Source organism: Pagrus pagrus (genome assembly GCF_965226575.1).
Source record: "Pagrus pagrus genome assembly, chromosome: 16".
Classification (NCBI taxonomy): Eukaryota; Metazoa; Chordata; class Actinopteri; order Spariformes; family Sparidae; genus Pagrus; species Pagrus pagrus.
The window spans coordinates 23,504,346-23,530,450 of NC_140200.1; the positions used below are offsets into that span (position 1 = coordinate 23,504,346).

General features: G+C 40.6%; 1 protein-coding gene and 1 long non-coding RNA gene across 2 annotated transcripts in view; one reads left to right on the forward strand and one right to left on the reverse strand.

Annotated features, from left to right (window-relative positions):
• Positions 1–366: 366 nt before the first annotated feature.
• The window catches only part of LOC311271384 (NLR family CARD domain-containing protein 3-like), a gene marked incomplete at both ends in the record, with an annotated part of 45,990 nt that continues 20,251 nt past the window's right edge, over positions 367–26,105 (reverse strand). The window contains 3 exons of the mRNA XM_084377025.1: positions 367–520; positions 2,173–2,346; positions 24,962–25,135. Coding sequence (XP_084233151.1) covers positions 367–520; positions 2,173–2,346; positions 24,962–25,135 — 502 coding nt within the window. The remainder of the gene's footprint in view (positions 521–2,172; positions 2,347–24,961; positions 25,136–26,105) is intronic.
• Positions 13,471–15,146, forward strand: LOC311271427. The gene is made up of 3 exons (XR_014624418.1): positions 13,471–13,694; positions 14,631–14,750; positions 14,854–15,146. It is a non-coding gene; the product is annotated as an uncharacterized lncRNA (long non-coding RNA).

Below are 26,105 nucleotides of genomic sequence, written 5' to 3' on the forward strand. Positions count from 1 at the left end.
GTATTTTTTTTCTCTGAACTTACACCATGCTGGTTGTTGGTTATTTATGTTGGGCTTGGCTCCCGAGGTTGAACTAAACACCTACTGTAAACAATAGGGCTGCGTACAGGCTCCCTGGACATGGCGGAAAACAGTGAAAAAAGACCAGAGCGAAAAAAACAAGTCTGGTCTCCATACTGCCTGGAGAAAGAACTCCAAAGAGAAGTAATTCAAAACAGTTAAAAAGTACAAAAAGAGATATAAAAAGAGGAAAAAGCTCAGAAGTGACCACTCACTGAAGAAGAAAGTTAGTTCAAGAAAATTGAAAATATGAACCAAAGGAAATCTATGACTTTATCAATGTACGTTATGATGTAAACTCAAATATTAGTTAGCAGTGACAGAGTGACACAGCAGCTTCACTCCTGAATCCTGCAGCTCGTTGAGGCCCAGGTCCAGCTCTCTCAGATGGGAGGGGTTGGACTTCAGAGCTGAGGCCAGAGAAGCACAGCTGATCTCTGACAAACTGCAGTTCCACAATCTGAATAAAGAACAAATGATGTAAGTTTAGAAGACAATGTTCCTGCTTGAAATCATTCAGTGTTTAATAATCTTTTCAGAGCTGAAGAAGATTTAGAATGAAGAAGTTTAGAAAATGGAAAAGCCAAACACCTGAACCCAACAGGATGCAGGTTCAACACTGTCAAATACACAAAGTGACAAAACAAGTATATGGTTACTCAAGGTGTCTAAATGTGTCCAGTTCATTACTGAGGAAGTCAGAAAAAAAATAATAACACAAAGTTTTTCTTAGTCTTCTTGTTTTAAGTGCTAACAATAATCAAAGTAGTTCTCTCTCAATACTTAAAGTGCAAACAGAAACTGACAAGATTTCCCTCCAAGCATGATACAAAGCTGACACACACAAACTTGGTCATTGTGTTATTGTGGATCATCATCAGCCTTCTACAGACATCATCCACATGTCAGCACAACATTCATACAGCTGTTCATGTCAACACAGATTAATAACATGCTGCTGATTTCAGATCATCATTAAATAAGACATGTAGGGCTGTATAGCCTGTGTAATTAAAGGAGAGGTCCACATTTACTCAAGTCTGTATAAAAACAATTACTTCGACTAAACAAAGAAACCTGAAAGAAATGTCTTTTGTTTTGAGGATTTTGTCTGGACTGTGGATTTTGTGTGTTTTTATGAGTATTTAAATATATGCATGAGAATGAGCTGGACCCTCCCTACAACCTCAAAACTCATCAACACTCACTGAACACATGGTGACTGATGTCAGTTTGATGTTTCACTTCACTTGTTGGGGAACTCAGAAAGTAACTTAGCATTAAGTAATTAGTATGAATGAATCATCACTAGTGTTTGTCCTCTAAGCAGCTGGTTTATCAGGAACGACTCATGAAGAAAGTGGTCAGTATGTTGATTCATGGATATTTATGAACTAATCATGACATCATTTTTCATTAATATAGTGCAGTCTGTTCTTCAGAAACTTATCATTATCTATTAAATATAGTAGTAACTACTCTCATTTTGTGTAGAATGTTGTAAAGTGTTATTGAATGTCATTTTATAAACTTTTCTATTGCTTTGGTCAAACTATGAGTATAATACTGATAATGTTTGTTAAATGATGAAGTCAAAACAGTTTGAAACATTCTGTTCTGATTAACATTTGCTATTTACATCAGTGGTCCAGCTAATCTACAGTAGATGGATAAATACCACCACAGGTAAGAGCGAAAAATATATTTCATACCATGGTCTGGGTGATAACTGGATTCTGATTGGCTGCAGGCTGTCCATAAACTTTTGATATACCAACACCTCTGGAAGTACTCTGAAACTGTCTGTTCTAAATTAATGATCCTGTTTCTAAAATGAGTGGGACTGGCATCAGCTGGATGCTAACACTTCAAAGTTAGAAATGAACTAAATGAAAAAAATAAATAAATAAAAACACTGAATAGAGTCCTTCAGTGCAGCATCCTCTGAACACCACAGGATGGAGCCATTTAGATACAGAGAAAATGTCTCAAAGAGTTGACATTTCTTCAGATTTATGCTGCTGCTAATCTTCAGAGTTAATTAACTAAACTGTTTAAGTCTCAGTGAAGGGTTTGAATTGAATATATGGAAAAACAAGACAATGAACTGACCTCAGAGTCTCTAGATCACAGTTTTGACTCTCCAGTCCAACAGACAGTAGCTTCACTCCTGAATCCTTCAGGCTGTTGTGACTCAGGTCCAGCTCTCTCAGATGGGAGGGGTTGGACTTCAGAGCTGAGACCACAACTTCATAGTGAGTCTCTGAGAGTCCACAGCTATAAAGTCTGTCATGACACAGATATTACAAAAATGTTATTATGAAAGAGGACACTTTATATTTACTTCATGCATTTGATGTCAAAACAGTTTGAAACATTCTGTTCTGATTAAAGGATAACTACCGTTTTTTACAACTGGACCTTATTTCTAGCAAAATATATGATCATTTACTCACCCAGATAACTTTGGTGTCATTTGAAGTCGGTCGGACGAAATTAGATCCGGTGTAGCGCGGGTATATCCATATAATGCGAGTGACGGGGCACCGACACACAGCCTCTATATAACGCATTATCTGCCACGAAACTAGTTCATTTCACCAATATTTTGTCATGATACGCTAGCGCTATTCCCCTCTGAGTCCGGGCTCGTCTGTTATCAACATCCGGGGTCAAACTAGCAGTAGCAGCTACAGGTAAACAAGCCGGGCTGTCGCGGGTGCGCGCGGAGCTCAGAGACGACATCCTCCAGGTCAGAGGTAGTAGGTCAACCTACAGACCCCGGATGTTGACAACAGACGAGCCCGGACTCAGAGGGGAATAGCACTAGCATATCGTAACAAAATATTGGCGAAATTAACTAGTTTCGTGGCAGATAATGCGTTATATAGAGGCTGTGTGTCAATGCCCCGTCACTCGCATTATATGGATATATCGGCGCTACACTGGATCTAATTTCGTCCGAACGACACCAAATGACACCAAAGTTATCTGGGTGAGTAAATGATCATATATTTTGCTAGAAATAAGGTCCAGGTTGTAAAAAACGGTAGTTATCCTTTAACATTTGCTATTTACATCAGTGGTTCAGCAAACCTTCATCTTATCTGTGTTTGACATGAAACATTTATTCTCATCAGTCTCTAAACCTGCAGACTTTAAATCTTTGTTTTATTTTAATATTGCAGATGAAGGAAGAGAAAATGTAGTTACATTTGGGTTTCCATAATGTCCACAGTGTCAGTGTGATCTGATCCTATGTCTTTTTCCAAAAAGTGAAATTAGTTTATGCCCAACACAGCGTTAGCATGAGGGTGAGAGTGCCAAAATTAACAACATTACACTTCTTGTGTCGAGAATGTGTGCTCCACAAATCATGGTGCTGAATGATCGCGCACCTCCCGAATTCAACATGGATGAGTTTTACACTTTTATCAATCAATCAATCAATCAATCAATCAATCAATCAAAGCATTAATGTCATTAAGCTTTACCTACAAAAGTAGTGCAGCAAAAATGAGATTGCGTTTCTCTGGGATCCCATAACACAAACACAATGGTATTATGGTGTTGCCATTGGTGATTTTGATTTATACACCTACTGTCTTTTCAAATGCTATTGTACATTGCAGTCCTGACCATTCACAATTCTTTATGTGTCATCTAGTTGTTTGTTCAGTTTTGGTGTATTCCTTTCCAGCTGTATGTGTCTTCTGTGTAACTACACTGAGAGCAATGATAAACTGCAGTCAAATTCCTTGTATGTCCACACATATTAAGCCAAATAAAGCTGATTCTGATTCTGCAGTTAAGGAAGCAAGAACAACCTTCTTAAAAAATAGTTACAATTGTATTTAAAAATGTAGGCACTATTTCAAAATAAATTATTTTATAGTTTGTATATCTGAAGAAATAAACTGCTAATCACATCTGGACTCACACAGCCTTCCTGCAGTTCCTCACAGCTGGAATCAGTCTCTGTCGTCCCTCCTCTGATGTGTTGTACTTCCACAGGTCCAACTCATCCAGAACCTCCTCTGACATCTGCAGCGTGTAGGCCAGAACTGAGCAGTGGAACACAACACTTTTCTGATCTGTTTTCTGTCTTCAGGAACTTTTGGATCTCCTGATGAACTGAGTGGTCGTTCATCTCCAATAAAATACCTTATGAGATTTTTCCAACCAAATTCCCTCCATTTATGTGAACTGGTGCATTTCCATTGATATCTCCATATTATTGTCCAGTCTTCATCAGATATAATAATTCCTCCTTCCTTTTCCCACTTTGTTTTAATATATGAGGTTGAATGCATTTTAAGATTTAACAGACCCTTATACAAGCATGAAATAATATTACCACCAGTATCTGAATTATATGCTTTCCTAAATAATTCTATCAAACACGCACTTGCCTCAGTCACGTTTTTCATCTTCAAATAAATGTAATATATTTGCAGTTTACTTGAAGCCAACAGCCGTGCATCAAAATATCCAATCCTGAAGTTTGGTTAAGCAACTTGTATATTCTCTTTCAGAAAATGAAGTGAACTCTGGTTACTGTGAGGCTGTGGTGGTTCTGCAGTGTCGTAGCTTTACACACTTCACTATATTGTCTTTTATTATGGTGCCACTCTTTCCTCACAATAAGTGACTCCGCAAGTATTTTTGTTCCAGTACTGGTCAAGTAGATTGAACAGGTGTTTCTAATGAAGTTGCCAGTGAGTGTATGGTTATTTATTTTATTTTCCTCCTCTCAGTCTCAAGACTGCAAGAGTCTTTACGCAGAGTGGATGCAGAGGGAGTCTACGTGAGACGTCTAAGGCTGTGTGTATTAAGGCGACGGCAGTCTTCTGTTCCTGGCCCAAACTCTTTATGGCATATAGATGGCAACCATAGCTCATCAGGTCAGTGATATTAGCAGATAAACAATGATCTTTCTATAGATGTCATCAGAATTGTTTTAGAATAAAGTTGTGCTTTTTTGTGTGTTCACAATTACCTGACAGATGGAGATTTGTTGTCCATGGTGGGATGGATGGACTCGTTTAGTGGTCTACCTGACTGTGGCTGGCAATAATAGAGCTAGTATACGGTCTTACAGAGCTTTATCACTGCTGCCGAGCAGTATGGGCTGCCATCAAGGGTACGGTCTGATAAAGGGGGGGAGAATGCAGATGTAGCAGAGGTACTGACAGGAATTCGCACATCACAGGCAGAAGCGTCCGCAATGAGCGGTGAATAAATGTTTGGCAACTATGCTCACACAACAAACAGACCAGTTGAATGTACTTCTTTAGCAGATGTCACACATAAATTAACACCTTGTCAATTTGGTCGTAAACACAAAATAGACAGGATGTGGAGAGATGTTTATGAACAGGCCCTGGACCTCTTCTATCAGATCTTCACTTCATTGGAAGATCAGGGAACACTGAATCTAGACAATGAAGGCACTGCACCGGATCTTCCTTCCACAAATCCAGCAAGCCTCGACTCTTTCAGAGATGCTTGGAACGTTCATGGTCTCAGAACTGAAAGGAATCAGTCAGCACAGCAGCTCTGGAGAAGATACAGAGAGCAAGGCCCTATGGAGGATCCTACTGAGCGCAACAAGCGAACAAAAGTGAAAAGTGACAAGATGAGCAGAGAGTCATTAAAGTGTGAAACATTTCCGACATTTCCAATGTCCGTTAAATTACCTTTAAACAGAGAGAAGAAGCTGCTGCGACACGAGGAGCAGTGAAAGTGAAAGTTGACTTGAAACTTGAAACAGCTGGGGGACATGAAGTGTGTTTAATGACACAAAGACTTAAATATTGTTATTTAAAGTGTATTAATGATGTTATTCAGCACATTTATAGCAACAGTGATGAGTTCAATACAAACCTTCATGCTTCATATTAATCACTGTTAAAGTGACTCACAGACAAACACAAAGTCATAAACTGCAGCAAACAGAGCAGTTTATGAGCCACACCAACTGTGTGACTCAATACACACACAATCAATCACACACATTAAATATCCAGATTCAGTTCAGCCCGTGGCCCAGTTCTTTCATTCCCTCTTTGTGATGTGAGCGTCCAATCAAAAGGAAGAAAAACAGACTTCTTTGAAACAAATTTGGATTAAGGCTTTGGATTGTCAACAACAGCTGTTTCTAAACCTCTGTCTTCCTTTTGTTCAACAACACAGCTTTGTAAAGCGTCAGTGTGAGTCTGCCTGGTGTCCAGTCTCCACTAATACAACACTATTAGATGTTGGACTTTTGGCAGAACCGTACGCTCTTTGATCCACACAAGTCAAGCTCCATCACTCCTCTGTCTTTATTCAAGTGTTCTCGGTCTCAAGTCCACTTTCTGAAGGTCTCGTCTCCAAATTCACCACACGTCTCCCGGTCTGGTCTCGGTCTCGGACAAAGAGGACTTGGGTTTGATCCAGAGACCAGTGGAGAGCACAACTGCAGGGACACGGCTGCAGTGAAGAATCCAGACCTTCTGGTGGGAATGTGAGGACGAGAGCCACCGACACAAAACCTGATGGAACGTGGAAAAGGAGTAATGGATGAAGATGGTTCATGTTTGTATTTGTGGCTCATAGAAAACCAAATGACATCAACACAGTAAACATTGAGCTGGTCTCTAATGTTTGATGGTTGAAGACATGTCTCATGGTGCACTTCTGTCTGGACACATACATGTTTACATGGCAATAAAAGAGCTGAATGAAGAGAAACTTTCATGAGTCTTCTGTGGCTGTTTTCATCTCAATATAGAGGCTCAGTTTAGGAAACACTGAGGGTCTTTAGAAGATTCTGGACGGGCAGACAGAACACTTTCATGGCCACCATAACATGATGCATGTGCTGCAGCTGATTGGTGCACGTAGAGCTGCAGGGATCAAAACAACAAAGTGAATTCTTCTGAGCATTTTCTCTTCACATCCTTTGCTGTGTTGAGACGTCCTGATGGGAGTCGACATCTTCAGTGCTGTAGGAAGCATTCAATGACCTGGTTCTGGTCCACAAGACTGTCACAGACTCAACTTCCTGTTTGTGTTTCTACTCGTCCGGTTCTTGGACTCCCGGAAGGTTCCGGCCAGGTCTCTGATGGGCTCCTCCACCGGCTGAAGAAGCGGGAGGACATCGTGGCCCAGTTAGAGACGTCACGCTTCTGTGTTCCCTCTGCAAAGGAAACATTGAAGGGGACTGAAGTGGATTCAGAGGGACAGTTTGTCTGTCTGACAACTGGGCGTGGTTTGTATCAGGTGTCCAGTTCACCTGAAAGGATTCAGACGACACTCACCTTCACCTGTACGGACCTGAAACACATCATCAGAACACTTTGACACACAGACGACAGAGATGATTGTTGACTGATGTCATTTTATCAAACCTGAATCTAGTTTGAATCTCTGATTGAATCCATTTGTATCAAAAGTGACAAATGAGTCAAAGTCAGCAGATTCAGTTGAGACGTGGACTTTTTGTTGACTCTTATGAAGAAGTCACATGAAGCTGAAACTGGGGCGATGCTGATGAAACATGTTGGAAACAAGAGGAGAGACTCAGTGGTGTGAAAGTGAGACAGAGTGAGACCTCGTCCTGCTCTCCACACTCTCTGAGACGATGACCTCAAGAGAAGAGTCCAGCTTTGTTTTCGCGATGCTGATGAAACATGTTGGAGGTCCAGGCCCAGGTTAGAACACTGACGAGAGCTCTTTGTCTTCTGCATCATTTCTAAATGACGTCACGGATTAATGTCCACTCACAGTCTGTAGCTTTACAACACATGGAAATGCTCCATGTGCCCAGGGTTCTGTCTGTCAGGCCCCGCTGGTACCGCTCACGTTTGTTTATTTTGCATTTGATCTTTTCTGATTTGAACTATTAATCTGATTGCAGTTGGTGTTCATCAGTCTCAAACCTGTCTGTTTTCTCCATCACTTGTGAAGCATTTTGAATCACATTTGAATGTGTTTGAATGTATCAATAAAGTCTGACTGATTGATTCTTTACACATATACAACGATGCAACAAACGACACGTATCATCAGCATAGAGCCGTGTTAGAAACAAATGTCACAGATTTAGAGAATGAAGTCAAAATGTTTGGATTAAAGAAAGTCAGAATATTACAAGAAGAAGAAAACTTTCATCTTGTGAAGAAAATCTGTGGACTCTGTGCATCTAATGCTCGCCGTGAGCGACACGTGCAATAATCAATGTCCTGTAAGTGGTTTGCTACCACAGTCAGTCACATTTGATTTGTACTGTAGCGCTGAATGACTTCAGCTTTCACAGCAGCGTTGGAGATAAATGTCTGATGGTGCCACACAAAACTGGAGCCGACTGAATCGTGCGTTAAAGAGATATGGCCACATTTTCACCTGAGGAGACGAGGCTGCACAATCACTCACTTCTGTTCAATCACTTGTTAAAGGACACTTTTATAGACTTGCTTCATGTGAAGTTGTCCTTCTTTAACTCAACTTTCATCTTTCATTCCTTTTGCTGCTCTCAGTCTATTTGTCGATGTCTTTTGTTCTGTTTTCTGACCTTTACTGCTTTGATTTACCTTTAATCCATTTATTGTCCTTTATTCTTTTTACTGCTCATAATCTTTCCACCTGTCGTCTTCTAATCCTCCTTCATTGATTTATTCTCCCAGTACTTTTTCTTCTCATCCTGTGATTTTGCCGGTTTTATCTCTTGTATTCTTTGACTGACTGTTTGTGTTTTGACATGTTCTGTTCTGCTCCTTGTTTGGACCTCAGATGAGTCTTCCTCGTGTTCGTCTCCACTCTTCACTCTTTATTCTGTCATATTGTTGTCCTGACTTTCCTGCTTTTGCTTGATTGTCAGAGCACTTTGTAAACTGTATGTTTAAAGCTGCTGTATAAATAAAGTGTATTACAGTAAAACAGACTATATTTGTGTGAAGCCTCAGCTTGAAGTATTTCTCAGTACTTTCTGAGTTTTCTCTGGCTCTTTATTCAGCATTATTCTGCTGGAGTTGGAGGACGTTGACGCCCCCTGCTGGTGAAAACAAACCACAGCTGTTGTGTATCCAGTGAGCTCATATCACACTGTTCAGTCTGTATATAACTCAGTCTGTTACATTTCACTACACATATTTCACTGTTTGTCATCCTGGAATCAAATGAGGGAAATGTTCAGTGGTGTTCTGAGGCGGCACAATCACTGACATCTTTTAAATCAGCAGGAAGTCTTTTATTAATGCTGCCACCACGCTGTTTTACTTCAACATGTCTCGTCTGTTTTATTATTCAAATTCAATTCAAATTAAAAAAAACACTTTATTTGTCCCCGGGGGGCAATTCAAGGCAAGGCACGTGGAGCAGTTATACACAACACAACACTTAACAGATATACAACACAACACAGAACAGTCAGCTAGTTTAAAAAAGAAAAATATGTAAAGAAAAATATTAAAAAATAAAATAAAAATAAGATTAAAATAGAGAAATATAAAGCTATAAATAGAATAAAAGAATAAAATAAAAAGAGATATAGGCAGTATTCACATAAGGTGCAAGTTGGTATTGAGAGTTGGTACAGTTGAGTCAATGATTTCTGTTTCTTACATTTCACTAATATTTCTGGATTTTATTGGAACAAGAGCCAGAATTCAAAACAACACATGACAGAAAGTACAGGTCAACGCAATTTCCACAATTTAATGGAAGTGGAAGAGGTTTAGAATGTAAATGAAGAATCACTGAATGAAGAAGTTCACTGATGAATTTATTACAAGAAGCTGAAAGATTGATGTGACTGTGATCCTGTACAGACTCAACTGTTCAGCACTGACAATGTTTCTGTGACAGGAGGAGACTCTGCAGACTAAACACCACACAGACACACTGAGGAACCAGAGCTGGACCAGGACCAGAACCCAAATCCAGGATAAAGAGGTTCGGTGAATGTGGTGTCGAAGGTGTGGAGGTGGATCAGTGAGTCAGAGGAGACTCTGTAGAAGGACAGAGTGCCAGCAGGACAGTCCACATACACTGCTACTCTACCAGAGGAGGAGGAAGAGGAGGAGGAGGAGATGTAAGTTTCTCTGTTATTGTGCCAGACAGAGTAACGACCTTCTTTAAAGCACCTCAGACACCAGGACTGATCATTCCGTCCAAACACATCGTCTTCTCTGCCTCCTTTCCTTCCAATTCTCCTGTAACTCACTGATATAGAAACATCTTCTCTCCACTCGACTTCCCAGTAACAGCGACCAGTCAGACCAGTTCTACACAGCAGCTGAGGAGACCTAGACTCAAACCTCTCTGGATGATCAGGATATGACTGATCCTCCAACACACTTGTCATCATCCTGTTGTTGTCAGACAGTTTGATGTCTCTGTTGACTGTGTTTGTGTCGACTGTGAGCTCACAGGAATCTGAAGGAGAGAAAAAGACACAACACAGCTGCAGTTATTAATGTATCATCAGTGTGATGATGACATCACAGATGTGACTGAGTGATGTCACAGTGTGAAGCTGCTTTGTTTCCATGAATCAAAGTAAAAACACACTCACACTTCCTCAGACCTGGTGTCATCCATCGGACTCCAGCAGGCTCCACCCTGAAAGGAGGAGGGGGGTCAGAGCAGCACATCCTCTTTCAGCATGCAAACATGGACATGACATGACTCTCATACACAGAAACACAATATGTCTATCAGGCCTGCTTCTCCCTGTTCTCCCTGAACCTCTTCACCTCTGCCACTCTCCTCACACACAGAGTGAGTCACAGGATGTTGGTGTTGATGTTTGTATATTACAGGACTTTTGGATTTGGATGTCAGAACTTTTGAGGTCAGATTCCTGTCTGAAGCTTCCAGGGCTTTTCTGAATCTCACCTGCACAGTCTGCTTTTTGTTCTTGCTGTGTTTCTACTGCTTTGTTTTACTGTGCAAATATTACATTTTTACTTAAATGCAAAAAAAAAAATAGCTGCCAGTTTCATGGTGGATTAGCTGGTTGACGTTACGATGCAGGCGCTGTGGCACGGAGCGAGCTGTTTCACTTCATAGTCAAAGACGGTAGAGTGGAAGATACGTCAGGAAAACACATTCAGTGCAGCAGTTCTGGTCTCCTACGGTGGGGAGCAGTAAGCCAGCCAATGGGGCGCCTCGTGTAGCTCAGGTGATGAAACAGGAAGCTACTCGGAGTCGCGCTGTCTCCTTTCTGAATTGGCTCCGTTAGCATTTGCAATATAGCGGAGGCCACGGAGGCAACAGTAACTACAAACGTTACAGAAGAGAAAAGTGTACGAGCCAAGTCATCAAAAGTGTGGCAGCACTTTATATTAAAGTGTTCAAAGAAAACAGCTACAAGATGTGCAGAGCTGCTCTCACATGGCATGGTAGCACCACATCACTGAGCACCTGAAGAGAAAGCACGTTGGAGCCACTACGGGTGAAGGAGACTCGGCACGGTAACTTAGTAAACCTTAAACCCAGAACCTGCCTACACTGATCCGTAGTGCCTGTCCCTTTAGTAACTTATTGTTCGGTATTTTTAATGAGCAGCACACTGTTAGCCCGGATTTCATTTCTACTCAAACAATCAATTTCAACGTACATAGATAATTTAAGTTTGATTGTATAACTATCAAATTTAAGCGCAGTGTACTAATTCGAAGTAGAATATACTTACATTTGAAAGTAATGTCATCAATGAGTAACTTTAAGTTAAGTGGGATAGAATTTTTTTGTTTTGGTCATGACCACGCCTCTTAAATTACCGCTGCATTCAAGTAGTGTAGGAAGGTTTGGTGTCCCAAGGTCATTTTTCAACTTTGTGGATGCTACAAAGAAGATGTTTTATGTTTTAATACTCAAAACATTTAAAAAGACATGGTTAGCTGTTTCCGGTGATAATTCATGTTGTTATCAACTATGCAGAAACACTTTTTAAGCTTTATATCAGTGATTTTATCCCAGACTTGTTGTTGTATTCTACTAGTAGACTCTACAATACCTAAAATCACAAAAAGATTGACTTGATATCAGGATTTATGGAAATAAATAACTCACTAATCTATTTTACTCTACATGGGCAGACATGTACTGTAGCCTATCAGTGTTCGTGTGATTTTTGTCAGTCGGAAAATCATTAACCCGATTATTCTGACACCACTTGAATGTAGCATAGGTAACCTGAAGGCATGTTGCAGCACGTCACGTCTCCTGCGTGTATTTTCAACTGTTCGCTGCAGTTGTGTCCGACAGACATTTTACAACTTATTAGGTTTTTTTTTATACAACGAGGAGTAGTTTGTAAGCAGTGGCAACAGCAGTTTCACTACCGTGGAGCCTGTAGCTAATTTGATCACTAAACAAGCCATTGGCGCCGGTGTTGTGGCGGCTGCCCTGCCAGAGGACGTGTATGTGCCTCGAGTGGAGTAGAGACGAAAAAAGAGGGCGACACGACAGGACGACTGGATCTGGTGAGTGAGCGACCGCGTTTTACTCTGTGGTGGCTTTTGATTTAAAGTTAGCACTAGCTCCAATGACTGTTAGAGCAGTTCATTAGCTAAACTGACGTGGTAATGTTGAGACACATTTGGCCAGCAGTGTAAAGCATTTTAACGACAGTTTTCTCTTCTAAGACACACATAGCTTTAGTAGCTGTTTGTGATCAGTGAAAACGACGTTTTAAGTATTTACACTGATATTTTCACTTGTTAGAGTGAGCAGTGAAGATCCCCGCTCAAAACCGGCCACAACACTGGACTCCCGCTCAAAACCGGCCACAACCTCCAGTGTTGTGGCCGGTTGTAAAGGTTGCTTAAACAGATATTTTTGCTCTTGCCACGCTAATTGGATATTTTTTCACTTAAGATAATTGCCATTAATTGTTAGTAAATCACCTGTCAAATGCTAACTGTATTCATGTGACCAGGCTGCGATATTGCAATGTGTATGTAACCCTCTTTACTTCCACAAAGTAACATTACTTTTTAAGAAGTGAATGTCAAACAAATGGCATTATACAGTTTTATCACTATCCAGAATTAAGAGTCTCAAAATACAGATAGATTGTAGAGGATAATCTAACATTACTTCCCCTTATGTTTTTTTCTTCTTTTTTATTTTTTTTTTGAGTGTTTTATTGTGTCTATTTAACCATATAAAGTATGAGTGTACTTAGTTATGTCCACTATCTTCCAGACCACTGAGCCAACAGACATCAGGTGCCTTTGTCTTTGGGGACTGCCAGTCGTCTTGGGGGGATGACCAGAGGCGGAGCTAGAGGGGAGGCCGGGGTAGCACTGGACCCCCCTGAAATCTGATTGGACCCCCCAGGTGCCCCCCCAGATGATTGACATATCACGCACCGCACGTCTTGTCGAAAGGAGCCAGTTGCATTTTGAAATCAGTGATGCCTATTGACTGCTAAGTCCCTCCTGTACAGTAGTTGGCGCTATGTACCACAAAGAGTTGTAATCCACATTTATTAGGAGAAGAAGAAGAATCGCCACAGAAGAAGAGGAAGATTTGAACTACAGGACCGTTGCTGGAGTGCCTTGAGCCAGATTTGAACGAGAAGAGAAGAGAAAAGAAGAAGGATAAATAGCCTTCATGGACAGTGAAATCCTCAATCTAAAGTAAGTTTTACGGTGGTGTCCTAATGAGTCGCTGTTTAAAATCACTTTTGTGTTCAGATAGGAGATCGTTTTGCTAGAAGCCACGGGTATAAAGCTAACGTTAACATTAAGTTACATCTCATGGCGTCTACAGCCGCTCCACATTAACGTCTAACGTTACATTTAAATCGGGTTGCTGCTTAGGATACATTTACATATTTCTCCGTGATTTTAGAGGAATGAAACTAGCAGACAATCAGCCAGCTAGCTGTTTTATGCTCTGTTGGCTCAAATGAAATGTAACGTGAAGGGCGGTGGGGGGCTATAGGGTAACGGGGGTTTATCCTTCACGTCTTGCCCTTTATTATGTCTCTATACTGTTGTTGGTATACTTATATGTTTGTATATATATAAATATATAAAACTGAAAATAAAATATATTAAAAATGTAACGTGAAGATGGTAGCCAGCCTGTCAACTATCTGAAAAGTTTGAATATTAAACTTACATCTACAGTGGTCTATTTCTCCTGACATTTTTAGGCCTGAAGTGGGGATTTAATAACATTGTGCAATTATCAGTGATGCTAGGAGTAACAAGACTGGCTAATTTTTTCATAGGGTCAGTTGAGAATGAAAAGACAGGGGGACAAGATATATGACTTCTTTTTAAAGAGAAGCAAGTCAGGCAAAGATGAGGCAGACATACAGACAGAACTCAGCTCTGCCATCAGCAGTCCTGGCAGCTCCCATCCTGAGACTAGTCAGGAGAGAGAATGTGAGGCACAATACAGCCCATCATCACCAGGTCAGAGCATCTACAGAAGCAGTCACAATCACATGCTCAGTTCAGTAATTTTAAGTTTAGTTTTAGATATTTTGAAATGTTGGTTACTGATGTGTGTTGTTTTTTCAATGGTGGTTGCATTTTTAATAATAATAATTTTATACAATGTAGTTCCATCGAAGGAGGACACAGAGGCCTCTGATTCTGAGGAGGATGTTGGTGAGCCAGAAGGACCAGACCCAGAGCCAGCTGTGTCCAGCACTGCTTTTGCTTGTCCAAGAGGACCCAGTGGTAGGTCTACTTACCTGAAACTTACTAGTTAGCTGCAGTTATCATCTAATAATCTTCTGGATCCCTTAACTGTGTTTCCATGACCATTTTATTTGTATTCCAGATATTTCAAGATGCAAAGAGGAGGGTCCAGTTCAGCCGTGTCTGACACAATTCCCTAGAACTCAGCATGGATCAAGGAAGAGAGCATTCTGCAGTGCCTGGTACAGAGCCAATTCTTGGCTCGAATACTCAATCCTTAAAGACTCCTCCTACTGCTTTGCGTGTAGACATTTTTCCCTGCCTAATACACCAGACTCTGCCTTTGCCTCAGAGTCAGGCTTCTCCAATTGGAAAAAGGCGTTGTCAAAGGAGGCTGGGTTTAAACTCCACTCAAAATCAGAGATGCATGTCAATGCAATGTATGCATGGAGTCAGTGTAAAAAAGCTACTGAGATGAACACAAGCATGTTAAACTCTTTGAACATGAACCGACAAAAAAAAGTGGAAGAAAATCAACATTATGTGAAAACAATAGCAAATGTGCTTCTTTTGACTGCAGCGCAAAATATAGCACAGAGGGGCCATCGAGAGTCCTCAGACTCTCAGAATAAGGGGAACTTTTTGGCCATACTAGATGAGATAGCGAAGCATGACCAATTTATTGAAAAAAGGCTGGATGCATGTGGGAATGCTAAGTACACAAGTCACCAAATCCAAAATGAAATTCTTCAGGACTTAGCTGAGATGGTACAGAGTGAAATCATAAAAGAGGTGAAAGAAAATGAAGTGTTCAGTGTCATTGCAGATGAAACAAAAGACTTGCAAAAAAAGGAACAAATGTCTTTGGTTGTACGGTATTATTACAATGGTGCCATCCACGAAAGCTTCCTATGCTTCCAGGCAGCTGAAAGCCTTGATGCAGCAGGTCTCAGTAAAATGATCGTCAGTAGTCTAGAGAGACATGGTCTGGACTACAGAAATAACCTTGTGGGACAAGGGTACGACGGTGCATCCGTCATGAGCGGGAAACATTCTGGAGTATCTGCAAGAATTCAAAGCAATGCCAGATTTGCATTTTACGTTCACTGTAATGCGCATTGCTTGAATTTAGTTCTTGTTGATGCTACAAAAGCAGTGCCTGAGGTTGTTGACTTTTTTGCACTTCTGCAGCAGCTGTATAACTTTGTGTCTGGCTCTTATGTGCATCTGAAGTGGCTTGCTGTTCAGAAAGAGCTGTATCCATTGCAGCAGCCCAGGGAGCTACAGGCACTTACAGACACAAGGTGGGCATGCAGATACACAGCATGCCGTAATCTGAGGGACAGACTTCCAGCAGTTCTGAGACTGTTGCAGGATCTTGCACTTGAAAGACGTGGAGAAAGATCAGTGGAGGCCAGGGGTCTTCTTTCTCAGATAGACTTACAGTTCATAGGGCTTTTGGTAACCTTTTGTAAAGTGCTTGGTGATGCCAAATGTCTTTCTGACATGCTCCAGTCCAGCACTCTTGATCTAGCAAGGGCTGTTGATCTCGTAGATGCACTTACAGACACTTTCCAGGACTACAGAACTGAGAATCACTTTGATGAACTATGGAAAGAGGTTGAAGAGCTTGCTGAGCAGTGCAAAATCGGTGTACAAACACACTCTAAAAGACATCCTAGAATAAGCTCAAGATTTCTTGACTCACTGGTGATGAGCACGGTAGGACAGAGAAACTGTGATGATGAGGGCTTCCCCAGATCACTCTTTTATCAGGTGATTGACTGTCTCATAACTGAGCTGAAGAGGCGTTTTTCAAAGAAAAGTTGTGAGATCATGCAAGGTGTGCAGTCTCTGAACCCAAAGAGTGCAACTTTCTTAAATGAGGAGCCTCTGTTTGCGTTTGCACAGACCTTTGAGTCAGACCTCAGTGACCTCAAACATGAGGTTCACCAAACCAAGCGACTTCTTGACAGGAGAGTGAAAAGTGGATTAGACAGACCATCTACTTTGCTTGACTTTATTGTGTTTCTTGAACCTTACAAAGAGGTTTTCCATGAGATATTCAGACTTTGCAAGATTGCTGTTGTTAGTCCAGTCAGTACTGCTTCCTGTGAGAGAAGCTTCTCTGCTTTAAAACTCATTGAAACTCACCTCAGGACAACAATGGCTGATGACAGGTTAAGTCACCTTGGAACTCTCAGTATCGAGTCAAGGAGGGCACGTGCCCTTAACATGGATGACTTTGTGAAACATTTTGCGACTTCTCACCACAACCGGAGGATTATGCTTTTCTGAACCTGCATACGGTAGTTTGGCACTTATATAGTGTCTCTGGTCATGACTAAGCTCTTCACTATGTTCTACTTAGACCAAGGTTAGTTTGGCTGTCAGACGGTACCCCTGGTCATAGTTAAAACCTGCACTATGTTCAAATTATACTCTTCACTATGTTCTACTTAGACCAAGGTTAGTTTGGCTGTCAGACGGTACCCCTGGTCATAGTTAAAACCTGCACTATGTTCAAATTATACTCTTCACTATGTTCTACTTAGACCAAGGTTAGTTTGGCTGTCAGACAGTACCCCTGGTCATAGTTAAAACCTGCACTATGTTCAAATTATACTCTTCACTATGTTCTACTTAGACCAAGGTTAGTTTGGCTGTCAGACGGTAACCCTGGTCATAGTTAAAACCTGCACTATGTTCAAATTATACTCTTCACTATGTTCTACTTAGACCAAGGTTAGTTTGGCTGTCAGACGGTACCCCTGGTCATAGTTAAAACCTGCACTATGTTCAAATTATACTCTTCACTATGTTCTACTTAGACCAAGGTTAGTTTGGCTGTCAGTACCCCTGGTCATAGTTAAGTGTGTGTGTGTGTGTGTGTGTGAGTACCAGAGAGAGAGAGAGAGCATTTTCACCATTTTTGTAAAAATGATGTCATTATTGAAAAAATGTTGCCAAGTTGTGTTTTACATTTTGTACATTGTTAATAAACTGCAAAGTATACTCTTCACTATGTTCTACTTAGACCAAGGTTAGTTTGGCTGTCAGACAGTACCCCTGGTCATAGTTAAAACCTTCACTATGTTCAAATGTTCAAAAATGGTGTCAAATTGTTTGATATATTGATGCCTTTTTTGTGTGTGTGTGTGTGTGTGTGTGTGTGTGTGAGAGTAACTGTGTGTGAGTACCAGAGAGAGAGAGCATTTTTGTAAAAATGTCATTATTGAAAAATTGTTGCCAAGTTGTGTTTTACATTTTGTACATTGTTAATAAACAGCAAATTATACACACAAATCTAATCTCCTGGTGCTTAGTATGTACATTTCAACATTAAGAGACTCAGATTGCAATTCATTTGTCAAGAAACAAATTGATTGTCATAGTCTGTGGACCCCCTGAAATAGCCTTGGCCACCCCCTGGCCACCCCAAGGATAAAAGTCTAGCTCCGCCACTGGGGATGACCCCTCTGCGTTCTTCAAAACCTGCTCGGTAAGTAACTGAATTTGTTTTGAATATCTGCATTATTGATTCACAACACGACCATCTGATATGAATTTACTATAAAAAAATAAATTACTACTACTTACTCAAAATTACAAACACATTAACATTGTACAAACTTTCACCTTTGTCTTTATTTCTGTGAAATTGCCATCAGCTAGTGTGAGATGGGGCCACAGGGAGGGACCCTTCTTTTTATTTTGCTGAGGACTATGAAAACCCCTTACATAAGTTCTTACTTTTTGAGATTAAAGGACAATACTGGTCTTACATTTGTATCACCTGCAACAATTGCATCTGTACTGGAAATAGTTTTTACACAAGTTTTCAGCTTGACTGGGACTGAAAAAGCTTTCCATCTCTGCTGAGCTACAAAACCATTTCAGAACACAGGTTTTCAAACAGCTCGTGTAATGCACAGTTCAAATTATGGCGATTTAAAATTGGTGTTGTCCGTTCTTAATTTTTGTGGTCAACACAGCATTATTGACATTACAATGTCCTCTCTTTGTCTGTTTCATTTTCTGTTAGGATGCAACTGACAAGGACTTGTATAGTGAAACTTCAGGGGGAATCCTCTGCATTGACGAACATCCTCAACTCAACCCATCTAGAGTGAGCATCGTCTTGGAAGGGAGTGTGGTAATGGAGGAGCTGGCCAACCTGCCACAGGTTTTCTGTGTCCTTTTTGGACTGATGTATGCCTTGCACTTGGATTACCCCAAGTGCATGAAAAGCACCTTCCACTTTATTCAGCAGGTCAGGCTCAACTTGGGCAGAGGTGAGCTGAAACCCAAAATTCAATCTTTGAAGAATCAGCTATCTGTTTAAAACAGGGTTCTGCATACTTATACCACTGCTCTGGATCTGAGTGCTTGGTTATTTGTAATGTTGCACTTTAAAAATACCATGTTTACTGTTGGCACTGTTTGATATGCAAGTTTTTCATGCATTGCCACTGATTTTGCGATTTGATTCCATGCTGATTGGTGTATGATTTGTGTTATTAGCGCTGATCTAGTTTAATTCCTATTGCTACCTATGTTGTATAGCATTGGTATTGATTTTGTAGTTTAATGCCATCCTGATTCACAAGAGTCCTATTTGATTTTTTGATTGCAAGCCTATTTTGCTTGATAACATGATAAAGACAAGTTTAATAAAACATGTCGACAAGAATGTACTCTTGTGGTTTTGCTTTTTATTTTCTTAATTAATTTAATCTGTATAGTTTATTTTTTTTATTAAACAGATTTTATTTTACTCTTCAGATAGTGGAGTAATTGGGCTTAAAAGGAATTTTTAAGGTAAATCAACTTGGAGGTTAGTGTATTCAGCTTAAAGTTATAAGTGAAATAAATATGTAAAGCAATTGATATTACTAATGTTTTTAAGTTTAATCATCTTGGAGGTTAGTGCACTTAACTTGAAGTTTTCAGTGGAATAAAGGGGCAAAGCAATTGATTTTACTAATGATTTTAAGTTAAACAAACTTGGTACTAAGTGTATTGAACTCAAAATAACAATGCCATCCACTATTTTTTTTAAGTTAAATTCACTCAAGTTTTCATCAAACATTACTTAATTTTTTTAGGGCAACCAGTTTCCTAAAAAATTTTAAGTAAACTCAACTTATCCGGGTTTACAGTGCAGTATTTGTTAGTTGGACAGGCTGACTACCAAAAGTTTGGACAGGATGAACTTTTGGAGCTGATAAACTTCATCCATTAGTAAACCTGTTGTTCCTGCAAACACAAGATTAGGGCCCGGCTACATTACAGCTTTCAATTCAAAAAGCAACATTTAAGACAGAAACACTGTGCTCTCAGGTTTGTGATGGATCAGTGTCGCCCCCTGTTGGGTAATTAGCTGAAGTACGGCCAGAGACACTGGAGTACATAAGAGGAGTTTTTACAATATTTCATGTCATAGTAAGAGATCGCTGAAGTCAAGTCTTTATTTCTTCACAATAGAAGCATATCTGTTCTGTTCAAATATATATTACATTTCCTTTTTATTCTCAGTGCATGGCTCAGGCTGCATTCACAATGTCCATTTTTTTTTTAAATTTCATTTTCTAAATTCAAAAATGTCTTTATTGGCACCATGTAACACAAACATGTGGCCAAAGCAAGCGCACAAACATTGAGAAGATAAAGAAGAACATTCGAGTGTAAAGACTAGTACAGTGGATCAAAACACAACATAGATACACTGTAGAACTATAACCAAAGCTGACAATAACAGCACAACACTAAATAATAAGTGTCATCATATAACATGAACAACTCTCAGCTGACTGTCACTCACTGTCCCTCAGTTTGTGGCAGCAGAACATAGACTGCTGCTGGATCACAGCTCTTTGGGTTCTCCCCAAGTAGGACTGTTCATGTTTCTTCTTCTACTGGATCAACAAACCCTTTATAATCTATTACATGTTGAACATGTGTTTCTAATATGTTGATACTTTTCACTTGTTGTGAGGAAGTGCTGCTCTGTTGTTGTTGTGTTTTATTATACAGGCCTGATCTGTATCTGCCCTTTACATCAGCAAATATTAACTCAAACAATAAGGCATGTACTGAGTTCACTGAGCTTCATGTGAATTGTGCTACTATGCATACTGATATTATATAATATTGTGTCTCTCACTTCACAAAGAAACAAGTCAACATGGTCGACTACGTTCTGAGGAAGGATGCCCCATGACACCACAGCCAGCAGCTGTTCTGACTGATGCTATCCTCAGTATGCTGCTAACACACATGAGGCCACTATCAATGGTGGAGGATGAAGGAGTGCTATGTGCACTAAAGAAAACAAACTATATTTTACTTTTGCATTCTTCATGTAACAAACATTTTAGAGGTGTGAATCTTCACCGGCCTCACGATTCGATTACGATTCAGCTGTCGACTATTCTCAATGCATCTCAGTGTTCGTCATCTTCAATGATCTATATCACTGCACACGGCTACTTTTCATCATTTAAATTCATTAAGAAGTCTCGTCCAGTTCCTGCTTCACAGCAAGTTCATGAAATCTGACGTGTCCCGAGATGTCCGTTCAAAAAAAGTACTCTTTTTAATCACTCTCAGATGATCTCTGCCTCCCTCCAACATCCCTCCTACATCAGTAACGTTAGTCAGAAGTCCTCCCACAGTTCAAAACATGGGAGCAACGTCACAACGTAACTTTATTGTCCAGCTGATGCCGAACAATCAACAATCAACATGAGCTGCAGACTCTGGATTCTGCTCTGTCACTGCATCGTGATGCATCTTATAATGGAGACATTTCCACACCTCTAATACATCTATGTTGCGCTTACAGTTTGAAAGTGAACTGAACAAGACTAAAGAGGAAAATGTCAGAGCAATGTTTTATTTTTTTAATAAAATGCTGTAAAAGTAAAAAAATCTGCTTTTGTCTTTTTATGTGATTAATGTGTTATGAAAGAGGTTGTTAGTTGCAGGCCTATAATTAGTGACAACAAACACTACTCTGTGTTGTGTTTGTAGGGAGTGAGTCTCTCCGGTATGTGACAGAGCTACGAGCACGTTGCTGCAGTCACAGTAAAGTGCACGCTGTTATTACTGTAGTTGGCCATGAAGTGTGTAGATAGACTCAGTTAGTAACTGAGACCATGTCCATGTGTGTTGTTTGCGTTGTCACGGCATTTTCCTGCATTTAACACTTCCTATAAATCCTTCACAATAAAAGTCCTACATTATGCAGTTATTTGAAAGCTTTTATTTTGAAGCAGCAAAGTCAGGAAACATTGGATTTCCACCAGCAGAACCTTAACACGACTCCAGAACAGCTGAAAGTGAAGCTGAGTCAGCAGCTACAAGCCAGGCTGAAGTACATTACAACAGCATTAAACCAGAGGTCCACCAACTACTGTAGAGAGCTGCAGCTCTGCACAGGTCACATATCATGTTAATCAATGGAGCAGATGATTGATCACTGAAGGTTTTCTTTTCTTTTGTCATTTGATTTGATTGATTTGGTGAACCCGAGGAAAGCTGCTGGACCAGATGGTGTACCTGGATGTGTACTGAAGACCTGTGCAGACCAGCTGGCTGTTGTCTTCACCAAGCTCTTCAACCAGTCCATGTCCCAGTACACTGTCCCACCTTGTCTGAAGTCTGCCAAAAAAAATAGCAGTCAGCAGCTTGAACGACTACCGTCCAGTGGCACTTACACCAATCATTATGAAGTGCTTTGAAACTCTGGTTTGAGGGCACATCATCTCAAGTCTGCCACCTGCATTGGACTCTCACCAGTTTGCGTACAGGACTAACAGATCTACGCTTTTGCAACAGCCCTCCACACTGCTCTGAGCCACCTAGAGCAGCAGGGGAGCTATGCAAGGCTGCTCTTTGTTGATTTTAGCTCTGCATTCAATACCATCCAGGGGTCGACAATATAAATGGCCCGGTGGCCCGGACGTACTTTTAAAACCGTGAGGGCCACCAGAACGCTCCAAGCACTAGCATGGATTAAAGTTCTCCATCGCTACGACGGATTTCCGTCATTGACCCACACAGGGCGGGATCTCAACACGAAGCGGCGCTAAAGTTTAGCTGCTTAGCTAGCAAGGACTCGTCGCGCTGCTAATTAATGATGATGAGAAGAAGAAGTAGAAAAATAGCGTACTGAAAAGTTCTGTAGATAGTTGATTATTTGAAAGAGTAAAACTTGAGAGAAGCTTGGCAAAAAAAGGGCACAGATTGATTTCATAGATTGAAAATTACATTGAAAAGACAAAAAACATTTTAAGTGTGAATAGAACAGCTGTTCAGATCATCCTGTAAAACACTGTAGGTCAAATATTTAAACTTGATGTCTGCATTAGAGAACATGGTGTAGGGCTGAGGCTGTAAATCTTATCTTATTTTTTTAGCATGTGTCAAGTAAAATGCCCTGTAACATGGAGGGGGGCGCAAAAATAAACCAACTGAGGAGGAGATGGAGGAAGAACTGATTGTGCTTGAGTAATGCAGCACTGTTTGCACTTTTGATTTATGTATTTGCACTTTTTGACCTCAGTACTGCAGTATTAAAATAAATGTTATTAAATCAAATTGTTCTTTTACGTTATTATGGGGATCGATTCCTGGGCCAGTGGTTACAATTTCCCTTATTGTCTACCCCTGCCATCCTCCCTCACAGACTGGTGCCAAATCTGACGGGGCTGGGACTGTCTTCCTCCATCTGCCACTGGATCCTGGACTTCCTGACAAATCGCTCTCAGAGGGTGAGAGTACGCTCCCACCTCTCAGCATCCATCAGCATGCTTTCACACCTCCTGAGTCTGCCTACAGGACTGAGGTGAAGCAGCTGACTGGGTGGTGCAGGGAAAATAACCTGGTCCTTAACACCAATAAGACGAAGGAGCTGATCGTGGACTTCCGAAGGAAGAAAACGGAAAGTATCCAACCACTGTGCATCAGTGGGGACTATGTGGAGAGGGTCTCTGACTTCAGGTTCCTGGGCATCGAGATGTAGGAGGACCTGTCATGGAGTGCGAACACCTCAGTGACCATCAAGAAGGCAGAGCAGAGACTTTACTTTCTCAGACTCCTAAGAAAGAACCACCTGTCACAAAAACTGCTTGTGTCATTCTATCGCTGCTCAATAGAGAGTGTGTTGACATACTGCATGTGTGTGTGGTATGTCAGCTGCACAGCAGCAGAGAGGAAAGCACTCCAGAAGGTCATCAACACTGCCAAGAAGATCACTGGCTGCTCTCTCCCCTGCCTAGATGAACTATACAATGCAAGGTGCCTTAAAAAAGCTCAAAACATCATCAGGAACCCATCACACCCCGGACACAAACTCTTTGATCTGCTGCCCTCTGGCAGAAGATACAGGACAATAAAATGCCGGACAAACAGGTTCAAAAACAGTTTTTACCCGAGAGCAATAGTGTCGCTGAATGCAATCAAGGCATAAAAGAATGAAAGAAAGTGTGTCTGTGCAATAATCTGATGACTGTGCAATAATGAGTATGACATGGTGTACGTGAGGTGTGTGCTTGGTATTTATGTTTTTTATTTATTTTATCCTAGTATCAATGTTTTTTTATGTTTTTATCTATAATTTGCACTAATAAGGAGTTGCAAAACACTGAAACTTTCCTGCCCCTGCAGGCTGTTATTATGAGAACTACCCAAAACAGCCCAAACTCAGCTGGAGCAGCAGTTTCCTCATGACAGGAGCCAAGACGGCACCACTGACCCATCTTAAATTAATCTATGCCCTGCTGCTGTTATGGTAATGTGACGGGAATGTTCCACCTTGTGTCATCTAACGTTGTTATTGGACTGTTTTATATCTTGTGTTCACTTTAAACTGATGCAACAGACAGTTGTTACAGTCTGTAAATTGTTTCACACTGAAGCACAAATACACTTGTCAGTGATGATCTAGAATGCAGTTACTCGAGTGTTGATAAAGATCCATGTCAGAACCATTTTAAACTAGTCTGAAAAAAGAGGTGTAACTTTAGTGTTTGTGCCAAGACTCTCCTGGTCGCTGATCTTCATCTTGTCTTCTCATCTTCCTCTCTTCACTTGTAACTCTTGGCTTCATGCCATGCTGCCTTTTCTCCTGAACTGAACAACTTCAAGTGGAGTAAACGAAGCAGACCTCCCGACACTAAACCATCTACAATCGAGATACAGAGTCTCACACTGGCTGTCTGTGGCTGCAGCAGGACTCTTCATACCTGAGAGTGTCCAGTCTCCAGCCTGGATCCCCCAGTTGAGCAGACAGCAGCTTCACTCCTGAGTCTCCTGGATGATTGTAGCTCAGGTCCAGCTCTCTCAGATGGGAGGGGTTGGAGTCCAGAGCTGAGGCCAGAGAAGTACAGCCTTCCTCTGTGATCAGACAGCCTGACAGCCTGCAGACACACAAAACAACACACATCGCAGATCAGCTGAGGGTCCTGATGATTCAGTGCACATCTGTGTTTAAGGGTTTAACGTTTATTATATTCATCATCTTAGTTTTCACTAATTTACTGATCAGCACTAAACACACAATATAACTGAAGCTGATGGAAATGCCATTAGTTTTGTAAATATTTGGTCATGAACTAACATATTGTACAGATTAAAATGATGACCTGATGATGGAGGATCACCACAGTAATTACAGTTCATCCTGAGGGGAATGGTTGTTGAGATTAGTAAATCAGGACCAAAGTGCAGAATAGACTAATAAACCCACATTATATATATATATATATATATATATATATATATTAGGGATGCAACAATATTCAATATTTTAACGAACCATTCAATACGTCTTGTTAGGTGTATATATATATGTAATACAATACAGTACAATACAATACTACAATAATGTTTGCTGTTTAACTTGATTGGATACTGCATATATTTTTTATGGAAGGCAATTAAGATAAGTGTTAAATTTTTATAATAAGGTTTGTGGTTTGACTATAGCTGCTTTTAATTATTTTAACATGCAATATTGCCTTTGCTAGTGTGAGTAGTTTTATATTAAGATATCGAAACCATACGTTACCGTGGCCCAAAAACTGTGACACCAGGTTCAGACAGACAATTCTCGCGCGAACCACGGCCCTTCTGTTCACACCAGACATGAATTTCTCCGCGCCGGTCGGCAAACGGCTCTGCTCCTCAGCTGTTCTGTAGTCACACTTGGAGCTGTTTTTTCACCATAGGAAAGTAAATAACTGCATAAAATTACAACGCCATGTTTTCCTGACGACTGTAAATGTATGTCCACTTCATAGTAATGAGTAGTTTTCTGTCACTCGGCGGGTTTAATTATCGAAAATAGTTTTATTTAGAAATTTGTTTTATTTTGAAAATCGACCGGAT